Source organism: Heliconius melpomene, chromosome 6 (genome assembly GCF_056956725.1).
Source record: "Heliconius melpomene rosina isolate 202511_hmr_F chromosome 6, ASM5695672v1, whole genome shotgun sequence".
NCBI lineage: Eukaryota > Metazoa > Arthropoda > Insecta > Lepidoptera > Nymphalidae > Heliconius > Heliconius melpomene.
This window is the reverse complement of record NC_140394.1, coordinates 7,803,144-7,830,288: the sequence shown is the minus strand read 5'-3', so window position 1 is coordinate 7,830,288 and position 27,145 is coordinate 7,803,144. Positions and strand designations below refer to the sequence as shown.

Sequence of the window (27,145 nt, the reverse complement as noted above, 5' to 3'; positions counted from 1 at the left end):
CTTGTAGGAATTTGAAATCTCGCAGAGGTTGTACCGGATCTATTAATATACATAAAAATAGAAACTTAAGATAAGTATTAATGTACACATGTCCTAGAATTTTCCGGGTGAATTCATATTTATAAAACCCAGTCAAATGTTTCTGGTACTCGCATATCGAGTTTCCCGTATCATTTTCAAGATTTTATGTCAACGGGAAGTACAATTTGAAATTTACAAACTTAAGTTTGCCGACGTATGCACTCATTTTGTATGAAATTAATCAAATAATAAGCAAACAATTCGAACCCAAACATATATTACGTATACGACGACGGTATTATCTTTTAATTATGTAAAGAAAGAAATCTTATTTGTTTTCCGAAAGAATTAACATAAGCAAAAAGAATCGACAATAGAATATAAAACACGAGTAAAACGCCAATAAACAATTTCAGTATGTCTTCATTTAGTTTTCTTTTACAGTACGCGTGGGCAGGGCAAGGCATATAACAAAGAAGGCAATAACTGAAATAAACTGATTGTTTATATAGGAGAAAACAATCTCTCACCCCCTGGGATGCAATAAGTGTAATCCGCGAGACCAAAGATGTTGTCATTACTGGAAGCGTCTACAGATTATTTATAAAGTAAGTAATATTATTGAAGAACAATTTATAAAATAAAAATATGATTTTTTAAAATTGATTTTTACAAAAGCAAAAATAAATTATTGAAATAGCATTTTGAGGGTTCCGTATCTCAAAAGATAAAAACTGAACCGTTATAAGATCCCTTTGTTATCCGTCGGTCCCTCAAGCTAAGACCATTTATCATCACTAATAAAACATTACAAACTTCTATTTGTAATTCATTTCATACAAAATGAATGTATATGCCAGCAGACTTAAGTTTTTCAACTTTTATAAGTTGTACTCACTGACCCACAATCCCGATATTGGTATGAAAGCCTCAATGGGAGTGTCTGACTCGCACTTGACCAGTTTTTTTCATGCGAGTAGCACGATTTCTTTTTCAATATTATATAACAGTGTAGGTAATACCTAAATACGTAATCCACGTATATTTAATAGATGATTGACACATAAACCACACCCATGTCCAAAATGTACTTTAGCGGTAAGATAAAAGACAATGGAGTTCTTGAAACAACGCTTGGTGATTGTTTTGTTTGTTTGTTTATTTTGTTTTATCATCATCATCATCGTCATCGACAACCGTCGATTGTCCACTCTTGGATATAACCCTTTCCCAATTTTCGCCACCACACTCGATCTTCAGCCCTTCGGACCCATCCGCTTCCCGCCAACCTATTTAGGTCGTCGTCCATCTAGCGGTCGTTTGTCCCACCGGACGTTTTGTTTTGTTTTGATGATCAAATTGTTATATCGTATACTATTTTACATAGTAAATAAAATTAAATCAGCTTTACTCTGTATCCCACACAAAGCAGGGCAGGCAGAAGGAACCTCGTGTTGAGACACTCTGTTCCTTATTTTCCGCCGAATTCTGGGAGCATTGCGTGTTGAGTGGCGGAACTTAACGCCGTGCTAATAAAGCGTAAATTAAAAAAAATAACAAAATATGGTAAATAAATATTATACTTAGAATACAGTCACTACGATAAAGAAAACAATACGGTGTGGATTAGATTAAATGAATTGCACTTGTGAAAGATTATTTTCTGATCATTTGTCCTGTCTGATTAAATGAATTAGACTGGTGTGGGCTCTTAAGATTACATGTACTATTGATCTTTTAAACTCATACAATATTTACTTCACGTTTCATGAATTACAATGTACCTGTAGATGCGTTTTCGTAAAACAAATATTTAACAATAATATTATTTTATATTATATCTTATTTATAATTTGCGCTTCTTGGTAGAACTCAATTAACTTATTAAATAAGTAAAGATTCCTTAAGTAAGATCTGAATCTACAAGAAAATACAAGTTTTTTACTTAATTAGCAATACATTGGACAGTCTCCAATAACTTGGACAAGAATAACTTTTGAAATGTTAAAAAATATTAAAAGATCTTATAAAAAAAGCACACTTAAATTTTTCAATTCCTTTTAAATGGCATTTCTAGTTTACTTTATGAAGTGTATGGGCGGCAGGGCGGGCGGCCGTGACGGAGGGCGGCGCGCGCGCTTCAGTCTCCTTCCGCCATGCGAACCAGAACAGTCTAACTGTTGACTAGTGAACTATCAACTTCTCTCATTACCCACTTCCTATCGATAATATGAAAAAAAAATTGTAAAGTTCCAGTAGAGTATATTATAAGTGTTTTCTTAACGAGATACCATTAAGTTTTGTTAAATTTTTAAATTGAGTTAGAATTGTTTTTATTTTTCATTGTTTTAAAATTAATTAATAAATGTGATCGTTATGTTATTAAATACTAAGAAAAAATTATAATTAATTACATAAAATATAGTCCGAGTATCGTCAAATTTATTTAAAATAGCTATAATGTTAAATGTATAGGTAATTGTGATAGTAATAACTTCGTTTCATTGAAATGGCTGACAAATTAAATGAATATCAAGGCGTAACTGGTAGATTGCACTCTACGAGGGATAAGTGCAAGGAGAGATGGGCCCAATGGAAAGAAGAGCATCCTCAAGGAGTACGAGAAGCTGTGAGGGAAGCTCTCTTTGCCATACCCTCGTCTGATGATGCACCTGAACGCGTTGTTCGCGAGGGCCAGTATAGCGATCTATTTAGGTATGTAATAAGTATATATTTTTACGAGATTTTATATAAAATACCTATAAAATGTTGTATATATATTTTGTAAACAGGAGAAAAAATCGACTAGAATTAATGAGAATCTCAGCAGCTGTAATGGGTATTGAGTTTTCATATGCTGGAGAAACTGCTTTTGTTTCTCCGACTCTTCTTCAAATTGGAGTTCCTCACCAACAGATGACTCTTGTGTGGGCTCTCTCTCCGCTTATAGGATTCTTCATGACCCCGTTACTAGGTTCTTTGAGCGACAGATGTCCATCAAAGTATGGAAGACGAAGACCATTTATCGTGCTGATGTCGATTGGTGTATTTTTAGGTAGGTTTCTGGCCAAAAATATATGTTTCTTGTCTTTGAATACAATTAATTTATTTACTAATCTATGTTTTCAGGATTAATACTAGTTCCGAATGGGGAAGACTTAGGATATGCAATGGGCGATGTGGGGACTGTTAACAGAACCACAGTTCCATCCGCTTTAGGTCCTAGGAGTTCAGCTCTGGACGTTCAGGGAAACAACCATCATCCTTGGGGGGTATTTTTCACTGTATTGGGCACAGTACTATTAGATTTCGATGCTGATGCCTGTCAGAGTCCTGCTAGAGCATATCTCCTAGACGTGACGGTTCCAGGTCAGTCATATATTTTACCTTTTAGCTTGTATGTATGTTGGAGATTCTGCGATAGCCTACTTTTATTATATACCTACTAACCTACTGGTTTGATAAATCTGATACACACATAATATATCTTCATATAGAATTACATTATTATCTACATATTAGCAATAATAATTGTTACTAGTTCGTGTACCAAAATAGACCACTTATAATTTACCACGAAGTCGTTCACTTGGTGATTATATCACGGATATAATGTGCAGATTACCTATGAAAATTTGTCCTATTTGTGCAATAAGAATTACTAAAATATGATACTTGAACTTCTTGAGTAAAAAAGGTTATGAAAGTATTGCGGCGTTGAGTTCCACCACTTAACACACAATCCCTCTAGAAATTGCCGGAAAGTAGGGAAAAAAGTGACTTAACACTAGGTTTCCGAGTTCCCTCTGCCTACCTTGCTATGTGCGGGATAAACTAAAAAAAAATAAGGAAGTTAAGTTAATACTTTCGAATTTCCTAATTTTATAAGTTCATAATTTCCTAGTTTTATTTAAAAATCCAAAGGTAAGCGACCGGTTTTGATTTAATAAAATATATCTCAAGGAAAAAATACGACTATTTGCTATAATAAAAAAGTACAATATAAACAGAGCTTGACGATTTAATTCTTATTTGCTGTGTAAATGATAAAACAACAGCATCTCTTGATACTGTTATAAATCAAAGATACAATATATACATACGAATGTACATATATGTACATATACATATGTTGTCAGCTAATTTTTCATAACCTATTTAAATGCATCGCAATAGATTATTTTGTACTATTTAAATTGAATGTTCTTCACCTACTTTGATAGATATGAACGATATAATTAAATATTTGTTTGGTGAAACGTCAGACCATGTGACAATCGCTTCGGTAGTCACGCCGCGGGCCGTACTACAAATAAAATGTTCCTAAAAGTGGACGTTTTTTATCAAATCCTCTCATTCTGATTGATTTTATCTTAACTAAACATATTTGTTTTGCTATTTACCCACTGAAATTTAGTTCCAAAACATTAGTAGTGTTTGTATAACTCAATTTTTATTAAAAAAAAACACTAAATGTAAATACAGATTGTAATATAATGTATCATTCTGTTTATATTTATATAAAGCATAATGATTTAATTAGATTCATTGATTTTCTTCGTCTATAATAGCAATATGTGGGTAAAGTATCTTATTTCATCGTATTACGAATCCGTACAAGTATATGTACTTTTGAAAATTAGATGTATATTGATGTTGATATAATTATGTCTCGAAACCCGCAAAAATTGGCAGAAAGTGGAGAGTTCCATAATTTCCGCCAAATTTTATATCTTCCTTGCCATGCCAGGGAAAAAAATTAAGCTACTTTCTTGCTTTCATTTCCTTTAGATACAATAAATAATTTAATTTAACGCATATCATGATTAAAATGAAGTAGCGGCTGTCACAGGCAGTGATAACAGAAATTATTTTTTTACAACTGTTTACTTGCGGTAAAATTTCGGCAATGTCTATATTGTAGGCTGTATGTAAATATTTGACGTGTTCAAACATTTACTTACATTTGAACTGAAAATATTTTACAATAATTTAAACGTTCATTTAATTGTAGGTCATTGTATTCATGCAGAAATGTAGTCTTGACTAGACTTTGCTTGTATTGAATTTTACTAAAAGAAATATAATCTTGTGACTGTTAACGCGTCAGGTTGTAGGTTCGATTCTCACTTGAGGAAATTAAATATTTGATATTTACATGTCTACGCTCTGCTGACGAGGCGAGGCGCGGCGTGAAGTTCCACCACTCAACGCGAAATGCCTTCAGAATTCGGCGGAAAATGGAGAGCTAAGTATCTAAACACTAGTCTCCCTCTGCCTAACCTTATATACACCATATGGTGTGAAGTATTTATATGTCTCAAAAACAAATAAAAAAAAAACTTTACGTTTTCTCCGTTTAGAGGACCATGCAAAAGGCTTGAGTACATTCACTGTAATGGCTGGACTCGGTGGATTCATGGGGTATGCTTTAGGAGGCATTAATTGGGATGAAACCTCATTAGGTAATACATATTATGTTTTTTTAAATTTCTTTTCAATATAAAATTAATTATAATATTGCACAAATTTATTTATTTTTATATAATACTGAATTATTTTTTTCCTAGGAGCATTGTTTGGAGGGCATGTAAGAGCAGTATTTTTCTTAATAACTATAATATTCATAATATGTGTATCAGCAACCATAACAAGTTTTAAAGAGATTCCTCTGAATGAAGTTAGTGAGAGCGACGATTACTCGAAGTTAGACAATCAATTCGAGGAACATTTTAAAGAAGAAGGCGACGTAGAAAAGAACGGATTAAAGAAAGAGAACACTTCGTATGGGTCTTTAAATCAACCAGATGAAACGGTACCTTCGAATCAGCCAGCAGAGGATGGAACTAATGTAAGTTTAAAAGATAGTACTTAGTATCGATGTTAATTTTTTTATAATATTTTTAAAATCATAATATATGGCGTATGACATGCCGTTGGAGAAGCCTATGTCCAGCAGTGGACGAGGACAGGCTGATAATGATGATGATGATGATGATGATGATGATGATGATGAATATATAGCGTTGAGTACTATCACTCAATACGAAAAATTTGGCGGAGAATGGGGAATAGAGTGTCTTAACACTATGTACCTTCTGCCTACCGTGTACTTTTGTACAATAGATTTAGGTAAAATATTACAAAATTATTTATAGATTACCGCAAGATAAAAATAAAACATTACGCTAGAAACGCTATTTCGTCTTCGACTTCATTACTTAACTAAAATTGTCGGTCATTTTTACAAGATGAAATATTTAATGCAAATGCTCTGGAAATGGATTTCTTAATTTCTTAACTCAAATAAGATCTCTGAGGTAAACTGCTGGTACTTAAGAATATGAACGTTCTTAGAACTGCGGGTTTATGTGCGTTCAACAATATTTATTTAGATTTTTAATTTTAACTGGTTTCCATGATTTATGAAACTGTTTCTATTTCTTATAATATGCATTCAGTTTATTATTATCATTTTCTACTTTTAGTAGATTAAATAGTGATTCAACCAGCGCGTAGTAATAATTGAAATTTCAACAATGTATGTCATATACTTTTAAACGCTATACCTTTTTACGTTTAAAAGTAAATAGCTTAAATATTCCATCACAACGCGACGGTTATGTGTTCGATTTTTGAAGATAGGGAAAAAAAGTCTTTTTTCACAAGCTACTTATTTTTTATATATTATTCTGATGACAAAAACGTTATTGGCACTCATTATACACTGTGTACTATTAACTATATATTGCAAAATAATATTTCTAATTATGAAATTACAGAACGGTGGGATTACCCTGAAAGTCCCAGAGGTCCCCGGAGAGCCTCTATCTCTTAACCATTACCTAAAATCCATTGTAATGATGCCGAAGTCTCTCCGGGTCGTGTGTCTCACCAACTTGTTCTGCTGGATGGCCCACGTCTGCTACTCCCTTTACTTCACGGATTTTGTTGGTGAATCAGTATTTGGTGGTAATCCTGCTGTAAGTATTAAACTTGATATATTTTTTCAGCTTCGTGCTGTGTCCCGCAAGACACTCCGTTCTCCACTTTCCACCAAAGTTACGAGACACACTGTGTTCAGTGGCAGAACTCAACGACGCGCTTTGTCTTGTATCCATAGCGAGGAAGTTAATATATTAAAAAATCCTTCCCCCTATTGGGAATCGAACTCACAGCCTGTAGTTGTCAAAATTAGAATATAAATAATAAAAATCAAATATCTTAAAATGAAAATGCCCATCATTTACACTTACGTTTATAACGTTTTTATGATGTGTAAACGTTTCATTCAGTTTGATGATTCAGATGTAAACAAACTCCATTTATAATTATATTAGCTAGAAGAGATTAGCGAGTGAGGAATGGCTTCACAGGTGTTATTGTTGGATTATCTATATTAGGTGACTCATCATTTTTGGAAATGGGTCATAAGAAATAGATTTTTAATTACAGTGAGGCCCGCATGATATACGAGGGGAGCTTGGTGAATGTAGAGTAAAGGCACTACGTTTCCATCCTTCCGCCGAATTTCTAAGCTATGGTATTCTGGGTTGCGAAACCCTACCCAACGTCACTTACTTTGTTTTACTAGAAAGGGAAAATAATCTAAAACAGTTATTTAGTTATTGCCTCGACAGGGAGTTGAACCCACAAAGTTTGCATTTATAGTTAGAAACTATCCCACTGCACCCAGTCTCGTATTTTCAAATAATAACAAAACTTATTAGTCAATTACAAATAGTCTGATAATTTCCAGTTTAATTTAAGTACACAATTATTTTAATAAGCTTGTTTTATTCTAATTTCGCGCGCCTGTCAAAATAATATTGCAATTTACAAGCCTTTGAAATAGCAATTAATTAATTGCAGGCACCTGTTGGCAGCGAGAGCCGCGTTAACTATGAAGCCGGAGTTCGTTTTGGATGCTGGGGGATGGCAATGTACTCATTATCTTGTGCTTGTTATTCCACTGTTATTGAAAAACTTATAAAAATGCTTGGGTAAGCCATACATATATTTTATGCCATCCGGTCGTTAAGTTCTACTTACAAGAGAAATAAATAAAATGCAACTTACGCATTATTGGATTTTTACTACATAAGGCTTCAGTTCAATTAGTTAAGTAGTAACATTTGAAGTATTAAATGAATAATATCAATACATGAAAATATAGGAACTGTATGAACTAATGAATATTTTTTATATGTCCTTACTTGTTTTTTTCCGCATTATTTTTTTTCATTAATAGGATTGACATAATTATAGTTACAGCTGACCAAAATTGTATTTCAAATATCGATGTTTATTATCTAACGTATCTTTACATCGAATATCGTATTCCCTTTCTTTCCATATAAAATTATGAACAATTATTTTTATTGTTTTAAATGTTGTCAGTACATGAATAAAACTTGTTTCCATCAAATTTATTAAGTTAAACAAACGCAAGGGACTGCATTCACCCTTCAACTTGACTGGATGTTACTTCCTAGTAATGAGATCAGACAGCCCTTGACTTTCAACTCTGGTACTTGAGAGGTTTCTGGATTTAAAGACGCCTTCAGAATATAATGCTCTTTGCTATAATAAAGATCAAGTCCATGCACGAGTAAGAGATGTTTATTTGTCTTATATATTTGTACATGAAGTCGAAATTATCGAAATGTTGATAATAAATAAATTTGGATAAATATTTAATTCAGCATTTATATGAGAATGTTTCTTATTTTCTTCATAATATCCTAGATCTATGTTTAAAACGTGTTTCATATTTAAATTCAATCTTTTCATTTTGATTCTAAAATTAAGCTAGATTAGTTTGTTAACCTAATAAGTCTATTACATATATTATAACTAAAAGATACTTATCTTTAATTCCAGAGCTAAAAAGGTGTACGTGGGTGGACTATGCACATACAGCTGTGGTATGCTAATGCTGTGTCTGCTACGAGCTCGTGCGGCCGTCATACTATTTAGCTGGACCGCCGGCATCATGTACTCCACCCTCTTTACCATGCCATATTTGCTGGTCGCGCACTATCACGCCACTGGCATGGTAAGTTTACATTTTGTTGAACTATTTTTAGTAATAAAAATGATTGTATTGATCATATATGTATATACTTGTTATTATATTGAATATTAAAATAATTTGATAATACATTCTTAACGCCGCGCTTTGCCCTGACATTAGAGCGGTGAAATGAAAATATAAATGTAAATATTTCATTTCCTCGAGTGAGAATCGAACTCGTTTTCAGTCACACACTTTTGGCCCAGCGCCATGGGTGTCCTTGAATCTCAAACGGAACCTGCCTTAACACTAGGTTTCCTCTGCCGTCGACGAACCGTGGCGTTTAACTCTGCCACTCTAAATGTCTCGAAAATTAACTGCTGTTTCTCGAAAATTATAATTATAATTGTAATTATACCATTGTGACCAGTCGTGACACAAGAGTATGACTGAAAACGCGACAGGTTAAAGGTAGGTTATAGGCCCACTAGAAGAAATGAAATATTTAATATTTTAATTTTTTCGCTTTGGTGTTGAGGCAAACCGTGGCGTTGAGTTCCGTCACTCAACACTCAATTCCTTTAGAATGCTTTACTCAATGCCTACAGCGAGAAGCTGAAAAAAAAAGAAAAAGAAAGTATTATATGATAAATTTAATTATATCATTTTAACTATATTATTAATTCCAGTGGGACAGTGAAGGCGGAGGAAGCGAACAGGAGCGCGGCATCGGAACAGATGTGGCAGTGGTCAGCAGCTGTGTATTCGTAGCACAACTCCTCATTTCAGTGATTATGGGCTTCGCTGTCAAGGTGACTGGCTCTACGGCAGCCGTGGTCGCGGTGGCCGCCACGCTGGCGAGCGCCGCCGCCTTTACAGCTACCAAAATTACTTATCTCGATTTGTAAATATTTTAGTATATTATTTTTTTATTATGACAAATATGTATCTAATTATTATTTTTATACGAATTCTAAGCTAAAATGTAAGCCTTTAAAAGTAAGGATACAGCTAGTTAAAAATCAAATTTCACATATTTTGAATGTGTGAGAAAACTCTTCGTTTTTTTTTTCAATATATTTCCAAAAAAGTGGTATATTATATTGAATGATTATGTAAATGGATTGTAATAAGTAGAAATAAGTGTGTAAAATTTAAAATCAGATCTACTTGATTTGATTTAAAATTTAATATAAGCCATTTATGAATGCATAAAGAAAAAAAAATTAAGATAATTGTTACCTTATGAAGCATATAGGAGAGTCCTATAATAATATCTAAATAAAAAATATATTTATTCAGTTTTTAAATATATTAAATAAAATTTTCCTTTGATATTTTGTAAATATACTTACAAAAAAAATTCAAACCGGCTATTAAAAACATTAGAAGAGAGAAGGAATAATTTCTCAAATTATAAATTTATTATTACGATATGTCACTTTAAGAACTTAAAAGCACAATTGCCTTAAAATAAGGTTTTACGTTACAATAATTTAAAAACTAAAAATTACACGGAAATATTTTTAAATAAACATGATAGGAAACTCCGTTCCCCATTTTCCCCCATAACGGAGTGTCTTAACACATGTTTTCCTCTGCCTACCCTGCTGTATGAGGGTATATCAGCTTTTAAAAATCTTATATACCAGCTTTATCGATATAATACTCTGGTCATAATATATGAATCGATGACATGATAGCCATAGCGTAATTTTAATTACTTTATTGTAAGTATAAATGTATAATAAAATATTGTTGACAAAAACAAATTACTGTCTGTATCTATTATGCTAAGTGGAGATCCTAGATATCAGTTTAATTTTTAGTTTATTATATATATTTTCTTAATTAAGCAAATATATTATAATTGTATTGAATGTGTGTAATTCAATAAAATATGTGATGAATTCATAAATGTTAAATAAATTTTGATTTTCAATTATATATGCAAATTTCATTTCGGTTTAGATAATAGGTATAGGCACTTTTATTATATTAGGAATTTAGGACGGTGGCAGCAGCGGGTGGAGATGAATGACGTAATAAGTTTTTGAATATAAGTTTAAAAACATTCAATAATTATTACTTACTAGCGGACGCGCGCAGCTACGCTTGCTTATTGCTTAGGGGTGAATTCTAATAAACTTTGAAACACGTGTTCAATAAAATATTTTTAAGAGTCTATATTTCAAATTTTATAAAAATCGGTGGCGATTTAAAGATTTTTCCATACAAACTTTCAACCCCTTATTTGCACCCTTAGGGGGAGAATTCTAGAAAACGATGAAACACGTGTTCAATTAAATACTTTTAAAAATCTAAATTTCAAATTTTATAACAATCGGTGCCGATTTATTTTTTTTCCATACAAACTTTGAACCCCTATTTCATCCCTTTAGGGTAAAAATTTTTCAAAAACCGTTCTTAGTGGATGTCGAGATAACGAAAGTAAATATCTGTCCAAATTTCACGTTTCTACGCACAGCGGTTACGGCTGTGCGTGCGTCTTACCTCAGTCAGTGAGGACAAGTCCTTTTATATATATAGATTAAAAAAACGTATAAAAATTTAACCGCCATTTTAAATTTATAAACAGTGCACTACTATTTATGACAATTTTATATATTCTTTAGCTTCACGCTGTATTCCGCACACGGCAGGGTAGCTAAGGGGAAACTAATGTTAAGACACTCCGTACTCCACTTTCCGCCTATTTCTTGACATTTACCATTTATCAAGACATTAAAATATTAAACATCTCATTTCCACCAGTTGGAATCGAACCCACCACCTGTCGCATTTATAGTACGCTACTACTGGCCTCTGTAATTTTATATTTTTTAAAGCTTAAACCTAAATAAGAAACTTATGTATGTTAATTTATTCTTATTCTATATTATTAATATCGCCGCTAGAAAATAGGTTAAGAGGAATGCAAACGACATCTATTGTAATGAATTTAGTTACCGTTGAAGTTTCATATGAAGTTGTCGGCACATTAATAAAGGTAAACCTGACGTGAAACTTCAGCTCTACGAGCGTTTAAGAAGCCAGTTAATTTATGCTAAGAGACGTGTCTTGTTTCAAGAGCTTCAGAGACCTAGCTACAATAGTGTATCTACTTCTAAATTACTTACTTACTTACTTACTAACTTACATACTTATTTTCAATATTCTTACATAGTTATCTCCTTTTTATTTGTTTATTGTTGTGTGTATACAATGTGTATGTGTGTGTGTGTGTGTGTGTGTGTGTGTGCGTGTGTGTCCGTGTGTGTGAGTGTATGTGTCTGTACATTTTTTGTATGGGATGTATATAATTTATATATAGTTAACGATTATATTCTTTACTGTTGTATCACGAGTTTATTCTTGAATTATTTATAACAAGCAAATTTAGGTATAGCTCACTTAATTATAATCAAAAGCTAGACTCAGTAACATATATAATTATGTTTAATGCAACAAAATAATAATAATATAGACGTTTTCCAAACAGCATAATATGTTAAAAATAGCAGTTGACATGAATGCCCTAGCGAGGCATAAGTATGCTATGGCTTAATACTTGTATGTGGGTAAACAAAAGAACGTAAAAAGCAAAAACAAAAGCGCTCCACCTCTCTACGAATGCGGTAGGGGATTTAAAAGAAAATGCTTACTTTCAAGAAAGAATACCCATTCTACAAAATTATATATAACGAAAACAAAAATTAAAGTTATTTTACAATTTTGTACTGATATTAAACTGTTTTATTAGGTGAAGTTAAATATTTTGTGTAGTTTTAGATAATTATGGGCTTTCATTATAATATAAGGCTTCCGCTTTTTCATACGAAACTCTCCTTGTATTTAGGAATAGTTTTATCACGGTCGGGTTAAACATGTCGTCGGATGGAACAGTCAACATCCATAGATCATAGGAAATAAGTAACACAATTATCCACATTTCAAAATTAGAAAAAGATTTAAAAGATTAATGTTATAATAAAAGTTCAATATTAATAAAAATATTCACAAATACATAATTTAATATGTATGTTTAGCGAAATCTAAAACACTTAATGAAATTTTCATATAATTTTGTTTATCCCAACCAAAAAAACTATAGGTACTTAGCTATAAAACAGAAATATCAGGAATTTGTCTTTTTACTTTAAATTGTGGCAATTAATACGTCACCATTCTTAAGAGATCTACTCTTTAGGGTTATCTTTGCAGAAAATCTACAGAGCTTCTTACGTTAAGCGATTTCAAGTGCTAGGCTCTCGAATTCCCTAAAGTACGACGTTGGCTGACGCTTCTTGTCTTAAAATCTGTCCATTATTTTGAAACGAGATATTTTAAATGAAAATGTACTTGTTGGACACCTTTTCCCTTTAAAATTAGAAAACAAAATGTTGAAAATGAATATTTTTTTTAAATTTTCGCCATGTTTTATCTACTTTATTCTTTTTAAATTCTATTTAATTTTCTTTTATAATAATAGAAATTATTATGTATTGTTTTTTAATTTAATATATTTACCGTATCGCGGTATGTTCACCGAACAAACTCAATCTAAGCTTAAATATTTCTTCGAGTGGGAATCGAACTCATCACCACCACGTACGTTTTACCTTTAAAAAATAAAATACTCTAAATGTTCACAGAAATGATTCTCAGAAAAACAAATTACCAGCTAGCAATAAAACGATAGTATCGGCTAATTCATACCTTTTACCATTTCACCTCGGCTAATTGCGTTTGTACTATGAAATATTCAATCATTCTGTTTGTCGTCTGATCGTTGGTTGCCGATAATATGCGTGGTGATATATCAAATAGATTTGTATTAATTCCACCGCCCTATAATTACTAGTAGTAAACTTACATATTTAACTAAAGATATTATTGCAATGTTTTAGGGATCCACATTTGATGGTCCAATGTTCTTTTTTTAACCGACTTCTGTAAGAAAAGGAGGTTATCAATTCTACTGTTTTTTTTTTTATTTTTTTTAATATATTTTTGTGATATTAGAATAATGTTTCAGTTTAATAATTTCATGACACAGTTGGAAATCTGAACACGATGGTTACATATTCAAAGAATCTCTAATATTATGTGACACCTCTAGAATCTAGATCTATCTCGGAAAATTAAGTAATGGCAGTCATTATTGACTGGATGTTTTTTTCTCTTTTTTATATAATTTATATGTAGGTTACTTTGTATATGTCTAAAATATAAATAGAAAACTATCTTTCACACAATGTTTCGGTAGCTATATTATAGGACGTATACATACACGTGAGTCAACACGTTTTTTTTCACATTTGCTAAAAGTGTAAACAAAGCCAACTTAATATAGAGCATTCTTTGAAAACCTGAAAGCTACTCGTATAATATACTTTGATTTATAATATACTAGCGACACGACCGAGGCTTCGCTCGCCTAATCTTCTTGTTAATTGTTACATTATAGCCAAATCCTACAAAATCATTACATAAATTGTAGTCTAAAGTGTTCTACTGATTAATAAACTATATAACTGTAAATTTCTTTTAAATCCATTATATATGTGAAATATTTGTTGGACGATAAGATAAGATAGGGTAAAACATCTTATAAAATAATACATATATATACAATATTGAAAATACTTCTATGCTGTTAACTATTTGAAACTCATAAATATTTAAATAATTACAAGTGTCCATCAATTATGCCTTTTGAATTTATTTTGAGAGCCACAAAGTGAATATCAAATGTGAGTGTGCAGATTTATAATTATAAAATCATCTAATGTATAATTATTCGAACCCTATGAAGTTAATTGTTTAACTGATATACTGTTTTCATTGTTACTAACATATACATACATCCCTTTGAAAATATCGAGCTAACTTTAAAAAGATATATATTGTGCTGAAAAGGAAATTATATAATGACATTGACGATCTGATGATTAGAGGAGAGAAGGAACTACTTTCAGGGATTCACCGTGCTGATGCCGGGCCCATCCCCTAACAGAGTGAGGAGCTAAGACCATGGCAGTGAAGTATGCCTACATGAAATGAAAAACAAAAAACTATATTAATAAGGATTATTTCTCACGTCACTTTTTCTGCCTGGACAATGGAAACAAAACACTTGCTATCAGATAAATGGAAGAACTTTAACTTCACCAAGCACTAATTCACACAATGGAGTATCTTCGTAGAGCTTGGAGACGAACTACCCAATGCAAAGCACTGGAACTGTCGAGTGGGGATTACGAAACTTTGTTTTTTGAGTCCATTTACCGTGTTACGTATATCGCAGGTAATTTTGTATGTTTATAATTATTCATTTTATTTAAAATGGAGTTTTTTTTTCTTTTATTTGTTTACTATCGGAATAATATAATTGTATAATATAAAAATGAATAATTGTATATATATATATATATATATATATATATATATATATATATATATATATATGTATATGTATGTATGGGTACAAATTATGTATGTATTATATATTTATGTATATGTAGTCAATTTAATAGTATATATAATTACTAGCGACCCCCTTGCGGCTTCGCCCGCTTTTACTACTGGATTATTCATATAATGTATGTTTGCAAAGCACTTAAGATAATGTGAAAATTAATTAAACTCTAATGCAACCCGCATTTTCGTAGTTCCAATAAGGATTTTCCAATTGTTTTACTCGGCAAGGATTTTTTGTAGGTATCGTAATTTTAAATCTGTGCTACTAATCTTTTCAAGTACTTATTAAAATATATTTAAATGACTATTTTTAGATAGTTCAATGACTATTTTTAAACGGAAGAAATTATAAACAAAAGCCTTCCTACTAATAACTACTACAAAAAATATTAAACTAAATATATCGCGCTGAAATAATACATTCAACTCCAATTATCCAATACGTGCAAACGCATCTAAATCTTCGTTGCTATGCCTCTATAGCGGGCGGGTTTTTTTTTTCGAGCTTGTGGTTAATGTAGTCCCTGATGAAAAGCAATCACTACGTGGCTGCCTGTGAGGAAAATTAAATAGAATGCATTGGCCGGGAATCGAACCCGGGCCGCCCGCGTGGCAGGCGAGCATTCTACCACGGAACCACCGATGTAGAATGCGATGACTGCTCATGATGCGCTTGTATAAGCAAAACGTCGCGGGGCGCGTTTCGCAGCAAGGATGTTTTGATATTGTAACAACTTCTAAAGTACTTTTTAAAATGAAAAAACAGTAAAAGACAGTTTTGATCTACATTAAATGGCCAACGTAACTAATATACTTATTTATATGCTGAGAGTAAGGGATCAGTAAAACTTAAGTCGGCACAGCTGATGAGTCAACGGCGTGATGTGTCAACAATTAAATGCGTTTTTCTCTAAAACTATTCGCAATTTCGAAATAGTGTAAAACGCAAATTTTATCTTCGTTTAACGTAGAAAATTAATAAAGTATTTTAAAGGATAAGGATTAATATCATTATGGAAAAATATCCCTCACAATAAAAAATATATTGAAATTACTATTTTTAGACAGAAATATGATCACTACACGTTATCCTTAAAAGATAAAAATATGCTCTCGCGGACTTTTTTGTAGATCTTATTAAGAGGAACAATACTCCGTACATTTTTTTCATGTAGTACTTACCATTAAAGCAGCGCATGCGCGAAAGTGTCTCAATGGGTAGGACTTTAGACACATTTATCGTATTTATGTTAATTTACATAAGAATGTACAAATAATAAACTATATATAAACCTTCCCTGAGAAATACTCGACCTAATGGTGAAAACCGCATAAAAATCCGTTGGGTGGTTTAGAAGAAGAAGAGTTAGAAAGTTCAGACAGACACGAAAAGCGACTTTGTTTTATAAGATATAGGATATATTTATAACTTGTGTATGTATATATATATTGTAGCATGTACTATATATATAATGGATTAGTTAATATATATATATTTTTTTCGGATATTTTTTTTTTGATTGCACTGTGTTCTTATTCCGCTGTTTGGCACTCATCCACTTCCATAGGTTATTAGCTCCAGAAATAAGCCCGCCATTGTAAACGTAACTTTTCAACTGTTTTTTTTTTACTATTTTCTTATATGTGCAATAAAGAATATAAATTAAATTAAATTAAATAACCTAAATTTCTATTTCATATGTAATACTAATATTATTTTGATTCAAAGATATTGGATGATTTTGTTACAGGCTTTGCAATCTTGGATGATAGCACCCCGTACCTTATTTATAGTAGTTTTATCAAAACAATGATAAGTTTGCTTCTAATATGTGAGACTTGGCATTTGTTAAGTGATACTACAAATTTAGATGTTCTTATTGACAATATAACAGTCACCATGATAAATTTTACAACTCTCTTTAGATACATTAATATGGTAAGTATTTATTTTTGTGTTGAGTTGACTAGAGTTGCTTTCTTTTCGAGGAGGGCTGGTTCAAATATAGGAATAAAATAATATTACATTTAATTTGAAATAAAAAATATATTTAAATTTACAGCGACAAAACACATTTATTTACAAGAAGTTGGTGTCTGCAATGGAATCCCCATATTTTGATATATCAACTGAAAATCGTAAAAAAATATTTAATTTCTGGGTTCAAAGAAATGAAAGATTCCTGAAGCTATTACTGGCTTTAGCCGGTAGCACTTTGGCTATTTGGTAATGTTTTCACTAATATTTAAACAACCGATTAATAATAATTTATACGAAAATTTTGAGGCAGCAGGCGGGCAGGAAACTATTAGGTAACACTGTGTGTATCGCAGTGCTTGGAACTCCGGCGGCGAACGGTTCCAGGTGCCGCCAGGTATCGCTGCTTACCTTGCTTAACGCAAGACCCTCGACTTTTATTGGGATGTATGTGTACTTTCTTAGTTTTCCTAGAGAAAAAAATTATCTTGTAAAATATTAAATAGTTTAATTGATTTAATAAGAAGATAAGGTTTATTTTTGTTACACTTTACAATATAACGATTGTAAAGCCATATAGTTGGTAGGTAGTAGGCTCGTCAATTTTAAATATTCATATATATTATTTTCCAGGTGTGTTTACCCTTTAGTTGATGACATCGAGTACAATTTGATGGTGTCAGCTCGTTTTCCTTTCGAATATCAAACTCCAGTTCGCTATCCAATGGTTTACTCGAGCGTCTATGTGGCATTTTGTTATAGTTCGACGTTTGTATTGTTAAATGATTTGATAATGCAGGCCCATTTGATGCACTTGTTATGTCAGTATAATATACTGTGTAACTGCTTTGAAACTATTATAACTGACTGTTTAGGAGAAAATGGTAAGAATTCTTACATAATTTAGACATATTGTTATTTAATTTTTAAGATTAGTGTGAAATTTTAAATAAAATTGATAGCTTTTAAGGCACTTATGACATATATCTAGTATCTGATTTAGGTACTGTAGAGATATACTTTTATTTTTAGCGATTTTTTGAGCTAAATACTGTAATCTAATGTTTAATACATAAAAAACGAAAAATGAAAATATTTTATATGCCAATAACTTAAAATTTACTGTACTAAAGTTATGTCATCGTTTTCAGAGTCCGAACACTCTGGAACAATATTAACTGAAAGATTTAGAGAAAAATATTTAAAGAAACTTAACAACTTGGTGAAACAACATAAGTTTATATTGGAGTAATGTTTGTTATATTATTTTGTATAATAATACATATCGAATAAATAAATATCTCATTTTCCTCTCAGTGTCATGTATCCAGCACGTAGTAGGGCAGACTGAGAGAGTCTAGTGTTAAGGCACTCTGTTCCTCATTTTCCCGTGAATTCTGGAGCATTGCATGTTGAGTAGATGAACTCACCGCCACGCTTTGAGCGAAGAAATGAAAATATTTAATATTTCATTACCTCGAGTGGGAATCGAACCCACAACCTGTCGCTTTTACAGTCACACGCGTGTGCATAAATAATATTTTAATTTAAGCAACTCGATGGAGTTCAAGAAATCGTTAAGTAAACCGATGCTGGCGCAACTAACAGCGAGTGGCTTTCTTATATGCTTCTTGGGCTATCAAGCTAGTGTGGTGAGTTTGATAGAAGATTTCATAACCGGTTCTCTTATTGTTTTAACTAAATTCATAGAAGATAAGTTATATTTGCATCTTTATTGCACCAGCTTATATTTTACGAATAAATATACTCATAATATAGCTAGATAATGGTAAAACTATTACATAAAGCTTTATACACTGAAATTATTAAATTGCATTGCCTCGCAAAGAGATATGTGTTTAGTGTGTAAAATAATCATCAATCTCTGCATCATTCCTGAAAAACTTAGTTAAGTGTCTTAACTAACCATTCCCCACTTTTCATCGAATTTTGAAAGCCTGTTAAGTGGCTGAATTAAACGCTGCACTTTGCGGTAAATATGTATTTTATATCTCCAAGTGGGAATCGAATTTAAATTGCTTTTAAAACAACATTTTTTAACATGTTACGAGTACACCAGACTAACATAATATACTTTTATTTTATTTTTCTGCAAATCCACTTGTCAGATATGTCAATTTGCAGAATGCGGATCCGAGCAACGCAAAGTTTTTCATGACACTGCTCTACATTTTGTATGCTCTCTTTCAACTGTTTATATTTTGTAAGTGGTGTGATGAAATTAAAATTCAGGTACTATCAGCTTAATATAAGTATATAAGCTATGATATTATATATCTATATATTCTAATTTAAAATTAGTATACATTTCTTAATTATTCAGTCAATAAGTTATCTAATTAGATAGAATTATTTTTTTACATTAATTTGAACTCACATTAGTATTTATATACTTTGAAAGTCTAGGTTTGTCGAAACTGTAATAAATAGAAGAATAAATAGAAACATTTATATAAAATGTTTCCTTATAGATATTTAAACATAAATATAAATCTTTTCAGAGTGAAAACATAGCAAATTCAGTGTATTGTTCAGGGTGGGAGAAAGGCATTACTGCGATACCGGGTGTTCGCGCCTGCCTCCTTTTGGTAGCTATACGAGCTAGACGGCCTGTCATCTTTACTGCTGGCAGTTTATTTGAGCTTTCTCTAGCTTCTTATACAACTGTACGTACATAGAAAAAACAAAAGTCAATTGACTTTAGTATTGTTAGAAAATAAAATATCTTTCTTCTCTCTGGTATCGAGGCAAAGCGCGGTGTTGAGTTACGCCACTCAACATCCAATGCCCCCAGAATTCAGCGGAAAATGGGGAACGCAGTGTCTTAACATTAGCTACTTAACATAGAGGGATCTATCTTCCCTGCTGTGTGCGAGATACAATGTGTTAGCGTTTCCCACGCTGGAACATGTGGGACATTTTTACACATGTCTTGAATTCAGGTGGAAAGCGGAAGAGCGGAAAGAAAACGGAGAGTCTTATCACTAGGTTCTCGTTGCGGCTCTGCCCACCTATGTTTTTATGCGGAATACAGCGAGAACCTTAAAAAATACTTTACTTTCTGTGAATAAAAATGATAATCACATTTCAGATCGTGAAAACCTCCTACTCAGCTGTCACAGTTCTTCGCAGATTTCAATAGCTAAACGAACGTAATTGGGATAAAGGAAAAATGAAAAAACTTTTATGAAAATCTTACACAATTTATTTTTGTTTTCTTTCTAACAAAACCTTAAGTTTTTGTCTTATAATTGAAGACACTAAAGTAAAAGTTCACTAATTAGTATGATATAAATTATTTCGTGTAGTTGTTTAATATTAATGAATAAATGATGATGTCAAAAAATTATCAGTATTTCCTTCAAGTACCCTTTGCTTTGAATTTCTTTTTTAAATTTTAATTAATCAGCAATTTTTTTTTTGAGACCGTCGTGGCGCAGGCAAAAAGTGCGACCTGTAAAGAAGAAGGTTATGGGTTCAATCCCAATCAAGGAAAAATATTTACTATTTTCATTTCCTCGCTCTTGCAACGAGGCAAAGCGCGGCGTTGAGTTTCGCCACTCATCACGCAATGCTTCAAGAATGCGGCGGAAATGAAGAACTGAAGTGTTTTAACAAGGACGGTTTATTTTAACCTTTGCCTCTGCCTACCCAGTTATATGCGGGATACAGCGTGAAGGTAAAAAAAAATTAAATATATCTTAAGATATATTCAATTTTTTTTCTTCTCTATCTGTATCAAAAAATAAAATTTATAAGGCATTGCAACGATTCCCAAGCTTTAATAATGAATTTCCGTGCTCAATGAATAATTCGATAAGGCGATGTCCAAACGGACCTGAATCATTTACACGATTGAAACTTAATTATGGCCCAGTGATTTCTGAATTCTGTTTCCATTGCTTGCAAATAAGTCGAACTTTTAAATTAAATTAACATAAGATAACTTAAGCAATTTCTTATAATATTTATGTGTTAATATTTTAATCTAAATTAAATTATATTGAGGAACAAAAATTACGCATTTCGAAATTTTTCAATGGAATTTGCATCAAGTAACGTACATATTATCTCTCTCTCTCTCTACATTGTAATTTCATTTTATAATGATGATAGAAATATGTTTAAACGTACCCTTCTATATTAGAACAAAAATTGGAAAATAGTGGGACATCGAAAATCTCGATCGACTACCATCGATTTTTATAAAACACACAAGAGAATCAAGGCGACGATGTTTGCATAGCGCTATTTTATATGAATGCACCATTCGTGTTGTGGAAATGAATCGAATACTATTTAAATTGAATTAAAGTGAGAATTATTTTAGAATGTTCAATGCGAATTAAGTTGCTATTTGTTAAAAGGACTAAGAAAAATGCAGCTCTTAAATGCTGTGTGGAGGAAACTCACTAACAGCGACGCTTTAACATTAGCGAGTGGAAAATTTGAAATATATTTTTTTGAATTTCTATACAGAATCGTGTATTTATGCGGTATATTAAGATAAAATTAATTTTTCCCGATTTACTTTATATTAAAATCATTCTAAAATACTTATCTAATTGTTTGTATTGTTTTTTTTATTCTAAAAAAATACAAAAATTTATTTATACCTTAAATAATGAAAATAAATATTAAATATTGCATTTTAATTTATTTTAATAATCAATATATTTTGTAGGTCTTTCCATTTGGGAGAGCAGTATGATTTACTTCATCTACAGTACGACAGTTAAGACGCTGCTAGTGTTATTTGCCTGCGGCGAGGTGTGGCAGTTCTTTAGCATAACGTGGACTATAGACGCAGTAACCGACGGACTCAACCTTCTTCTCATACAATTTGGGGCATTGTGCAAGTATAAAATTACGGTAAATTGTAAACATTAAAATTAAATAATAATTTAATTAATTAAATATAAATTAATGTTGTCATTTAATTTTAGATAACAAACAAGAGTGTTTTCAAAAAATTATCCTCTTCGATGGAATCAGAAAACTTTGATATCTCGACAAGCCAAAGGAAAAATATTTTAGCAACTTGGCGTAAGACTAATAAGGCATCATTAAAACTACTTTTAGGTATAGGCACTTGTACTGTAATCTTTTGGTAAGATATTTTTATGACTAGTTTTTAACTTCTGTTAGTATACGGAAATAAGTACATTTTATTTTTTATATACATGTATTTGAAGTAAAATAAGATGAACCATGTTAAAACAATTGAAGTAGAGTTCTACTAGACTCTAACCGAACTACATATATATTATTTATATTACAATACATTGCATTTTTTTCAAGAATTTCGAGTTCTAAAAAAAAGCTTTAGATATGTGTTTTTTCAAATACCAATTTTAGTGGTAAAAATTACACGTTTCAGGCATATTTATCCTCTTGTCGATGACTTGGAATATAATCTGATGGCGTTTGTTCGGCTGCCGTTCAAATTTCAAACTCCTTCTTTATATCCTCCTACGTATCTGGGCATGATGGTGGTCTTCTCCTATATGTGCTACTTTGTCATGGCTAACGATCTCATAATGCAAGCTCATTTAATGCATTTACTTTGCCAATTTGCTGTACTTAACGATTGTTTTGAAAATATTTTAATTGATTGCCTATCCAAATTCCAAGGTAAGTACTTATATATAGGATCATTTACTTTAATTTGATTTTAGGTTTATAACACAAAGGCAGAAAGTTTGACTGTAAACACTATAGGTTGTAGGTTCAATTCTCAAACGCTTTAGTGTCGAGGCAAAGCGGCATTAAGCACTCGACCCACAATGCTTCCAGAATTTGTCAGAAAGTGGAGAGCGGAGTGATTTACCACTAGGCTCTCTCATTAAATTTTAAATATTTTTTAGTATTGCTACCATATCATGAATATGTTACTCACATTTTTATAGGTCTTCGTTTAAATAACAATTTGCACCTGAACGAGGCTTTCACAAAAGAATACAAAACGCGATTAGGAAATTTAGTAAAACAACACAATTTTATTCTGTGGTAAGATTATATAAGCTTCAAGATGGTATTAAGCATATAAATACTATGTTTCTTGGTATTTACTTGTTTATTAACAATAATATGACTATGAATGGAGTATGAATATTGGTTGTCGGTTCGATCCCCACTCGAGGAAGTGAAATATTTATTTACGTTTATATTTCCATTTCTTCGTTCTGGTGTCGAGGCTGCCCCTTAACACGCAATGCCTCCAGAATTCCGCAGAACGTGGGGAACGGAGTGTCTTAACACTAGGTTCCTTCTGACTACCTTGCTGTGTGCGGGATACAGCGTGAAGCTGAAAAAAAAGCATGAATGTATTATGAATATAAATACATATAGCCATTTCTACAAATAAAAACCTTTTAAAACTAGCAAAACTTTTAAAATCACAATTTCAAGTGGAACTATCATGATAGCATAAATTGCGTTTATATTTGTTTTCTCTGGTGCTCTGCACACTGTACTGGTATTTGCAGCAATACCCTGAAGCTCCGGGATTTATTGAGTACGCCGATGTTAGTTCAGCTGGCCGTTAGCACATCACTTATTTGTTCTATCGGCTTTCAAGTTGCAACGGTAAGCTTTATAAACGAAACATATATACTACAATATATATATAAATGTATGTATTTATGTATGTATTCTAGTATTATTAAGTATTTTTTCTTTTTATTTTAAGAATATATTCTTTACCTATAATAAACGATCAATGATGATCCCTACATATGGAAATATTTTTTAGTATTCCCAATGTAATTTAATTTAATTTTTAATTTTCTTTACCCCATTCTAGTAAGCTATACTAATGTCTACAAAATACGCGGAAAATAAGAAATGTCTCAAAACATATAGGTACAAAATATTATACTACCTACAGGGCAAAAAAGTTAATAAAGGTTGTTATCTTATTAAGATAAAATAAATTTTAAAATATTAAAATATTTCATTTCTTTTTTATTCCAAGAAAAATCAGTTTTTTGTTGTGAGTATATAGAAACTTATAAAACCCTTCATCAAATGATTTGGGCGAATGGGTTGCATATGTAACGATGAGACGCCATCTTGTATATTAGAGGCGAGTTATTTTAAATTTATCTCCAATTGCAGTCTGTACCGTACACGGGATATGCGTCAACTTACTTTATTTTTTGTATTTTATTATTAGTCCGTTGTGGCGCAGCAGCACAAAGGTGTGTTTGTAAGGCGACAGTTGTGAGTTCGATCCGGACTCGGAGGAAAGAATTATTATTTATTAATATTTTCATTACTTCGCTCTGGCAACAAGGCCGGCGTTGAGTTCCGCCACTCAACACACAATGCCTCGAAATATCAGCGGGAAGTGGGTAAAGGAGTGCCGTAACACTACACCGTACTTTATTATGATCGATTCACATGGCTTCGGTTAGAACATGACTCACAAATTTTTAAGTATGTTTTGAGATGGGTGGTAATAATTTTGCAAATTTGCCTTGGTCACGGTTTTTTTTTCTTTAGGATTTCCTGAAATTTGAACTGATGATTTAAAAAAATATAACTGTAATGTAATAGGTTTATTTGTATTATATATGTATGTAACTGAAATTATATTTTTATTAAATAACACCATTTTCCAATGAATTCTTAACACATATAACTTACCCATATATATCTACTATGTTTCAGTCCGTGTCTGTGAATATGACTAAATGGCTCACAAGCCTGTTGTATTTGGCTTATAATATGTTTGTCCTGTACATAATATGCAGGTGGTGCGAAGAAATTAAAATACAGGTTTGTTTGTATTTCATAAAACATATTGTATACTTTTTGTAATTTAAGTTTAACATAAATAAATAAAATAAATATTATTTAGGTATTTAATTATTAAATTAATATAATAAAGTTGGTAGTGTGAGAACCTGAGAACCTAGAGTTAAGACACTCCGTTCCTGTTAAAACACTTCAGTTCTCCACTTTTCGCCGAATTCTTGAGGCATTGCGTGTTGAACGGTGAAACTCAACGCTGTGACTTGCCTCGACGAAATGAAAATAGTAAATTCATTCCTCCGAATGGGCACCTACAACGGTGGAGCTTACAACCGCGGGCTTGTTGCCCTGTAGCACTAACGACTAAATGTTTTTTTAATATAATGTTTAAGAATGAAAACACTGGTGAAGCAGTGTACGCATCTGGTTGGGAGAGTGGCATCGTCAACGTGCCGGGTGTCCGCACCACTATCTCTCTTATCATAGCTAGAGCTAACAAGCCCGCAGCTCTCACTGCTGGTGGGATGTATGATCTGTCTCTTAAAGCATATGCAATGGTATGTTTTACTAATTGTCTCACCTGTTCAGCCAATGAGTCCCGACACGTAATTCCTCTAAACATGTGAAAAATCCAAAGTTGTGATAAGCTTCTTCATCCTGGCTTTTTTCTCCTTAAACCATACACCTTAAATGAAAGAAAATATTCCATAAAATTGTAATCGAAATATTTTATTCAAATTCTTAATAGATTTTTTTTAAAAAGAGTGTGTTTTCCCAATTTAGCTTAAATTCATTGTCAATTTCAGATGGTGAAAACTTCGTACAGTGCTCTTACAGTGTTGCTTCGTCTCCGCTAGAATTGAGCACACAAATTCGTCATATATCCTTCAGCTTGTTTACTTCTACAATAACAAGTAGTTTTACTATTTTAGTCACACAAAGGTTTTTACGCTTATTCAATTTTGCTTCAATGTATTTTTTAGGAATAAAATTATCAATATGAGGTTCAATAAATCTTATTTGACGTGAATGGTGGTTTATTAATACTAATTAAACTAAAATACTGTATTCTTACAATAAAATTAGTAAAATAATCTTTGTTATTTCAAATAAATATATTATAATAACTAAAAACACTGTATTGACGTGAGTCAACTTGCCTGAGTTACGGTTAAAGTAGTTTTTGGGTCAAGTGTTTATTAAAACATTTATATATGACTTATAGACAAATATAGTGTAGAATAATGCTTAGCCCTTTCGATGATCTCATGCCTACGCCTTTTATTTATAATTATAAACATGAAGACATCCAAATAGTACTTTATGCCATATACGAGTACTACTTGATGCTGTTTAGGTATGGTGAACAGAGTTTGCCTAATTCAGTTTTTATATTACACGTGTGACGCGAGTGACTCTGTCTTTATCTTTACCTTTTTTAGATATATCGTTTATGACTGGCGCCAGGCAATTAGATTATACCTACCAGTTTGAGTAATAATTTACCTAGCACATAAGCTTAGAACGTATCCAACTATGCAATTATTTATTTATTTTATGTTTATTTATTTGTATAAAAAGAAAACGTACCAGATTCTAAAATATCTTCTAAAATCTTAGATGTTACGACAATTCTAATTCTGGAAGTTTGTTACCAGGGAACTAAGTCAGCTCTAGTTTCACATTTACATATGAGTGATTGTATATATATTGATATATTTATGAAGTTTATTACATTAAATTAATAAAATTCATTTAACATGTAACAAACAAACCAAAACGAGATATTCTGAGGATCGATTTTCTTTAATAATCCGACGCGCTGCCCATATGATTTTACTTCCTTTACTCGAGTAACGCGCAAAATC

General features: G+C 31.8%; 2 protein-coding genes across 3 annotated transcripts; both read left to right on the top strand.

The window, feature by feature from the left end:
* The first annotated feature begins 2,392 nt into the window (after positions 1-2,392).
* On the top strand, positions 2,393-10,982 carry lovit (loss of visual transmission). The gene is made up of 9 exons (XM_085186639.1): positions 2,393-2,736; positions 2,814-3,076; positions 3,151-3,390; positions 5,385-5,486; positions 5,592-5,872; positions 6,804-7,004; positions 7,894-8,024; positions 8,905-9,079; positions 9,727-10,982. The coding sequence occupies exons 1-9, from the start codon at positions 2,531-2,533 to the stop codon at positions 9,943-9,945; spliced, it is 1,818 nt and encodes a 605-aa protein (XP_085042765.1). The 5' UTR covers positions 2,393-2,530; the 3' UTR covers positions 9,946-10,982.
* A 2,553-nt stretch (positions 10,983-13,535) lies between these two features.
* LOC146538322 (odorant receptor 13a-like) lies at positions 13,536-26,307 on the top strand. Of its 2 annotated transcripts, none has more exons than XM_085186226.1 (9): positions 13,536-15,347; positions 22,204-22,391; positions 22,466-22,629; positions 22,900-23,153; positions 23,429-23,528; positions 24,008-24,107; positions 25,194-25,301; positions 25,670-25,834; positions 26,084-26,307. In XM_085186226.1, the coding sequence occupies exons 1-9, from the start codon at positions 15,230-15,232 to the stop codon at positions 26,132-26,134; spliced, it is 1,248 nt and encodes a 415-aa protein (XP_085042352.1). In that variant the 5' UTR covers positions 13,536-15,229; the 3' UTR covers positions 26,135-26,307. The 2 variants fall into 2 exon arrangements, with proteins under 2 accessions (XP_085042352.1, XP_085042351.1); XM_085186225.1 differs by lacking the exons at positions 22,204-22,391; positions 22,466-22,629; positions 22,900-23,153; ... (3 more) ...; positions 25,670-25,834; positions 26,084-26,307 and adding exons at positions 17,272-17,459; positions 17,584-17,747; positions 18,132-18,382; ... (3 more) ...; positions 20,021-20,185; positions 20,611-20,784.
* The last annotated feature ends 838 nt before the right edge of the window (positions 26,308-27,145 follow it).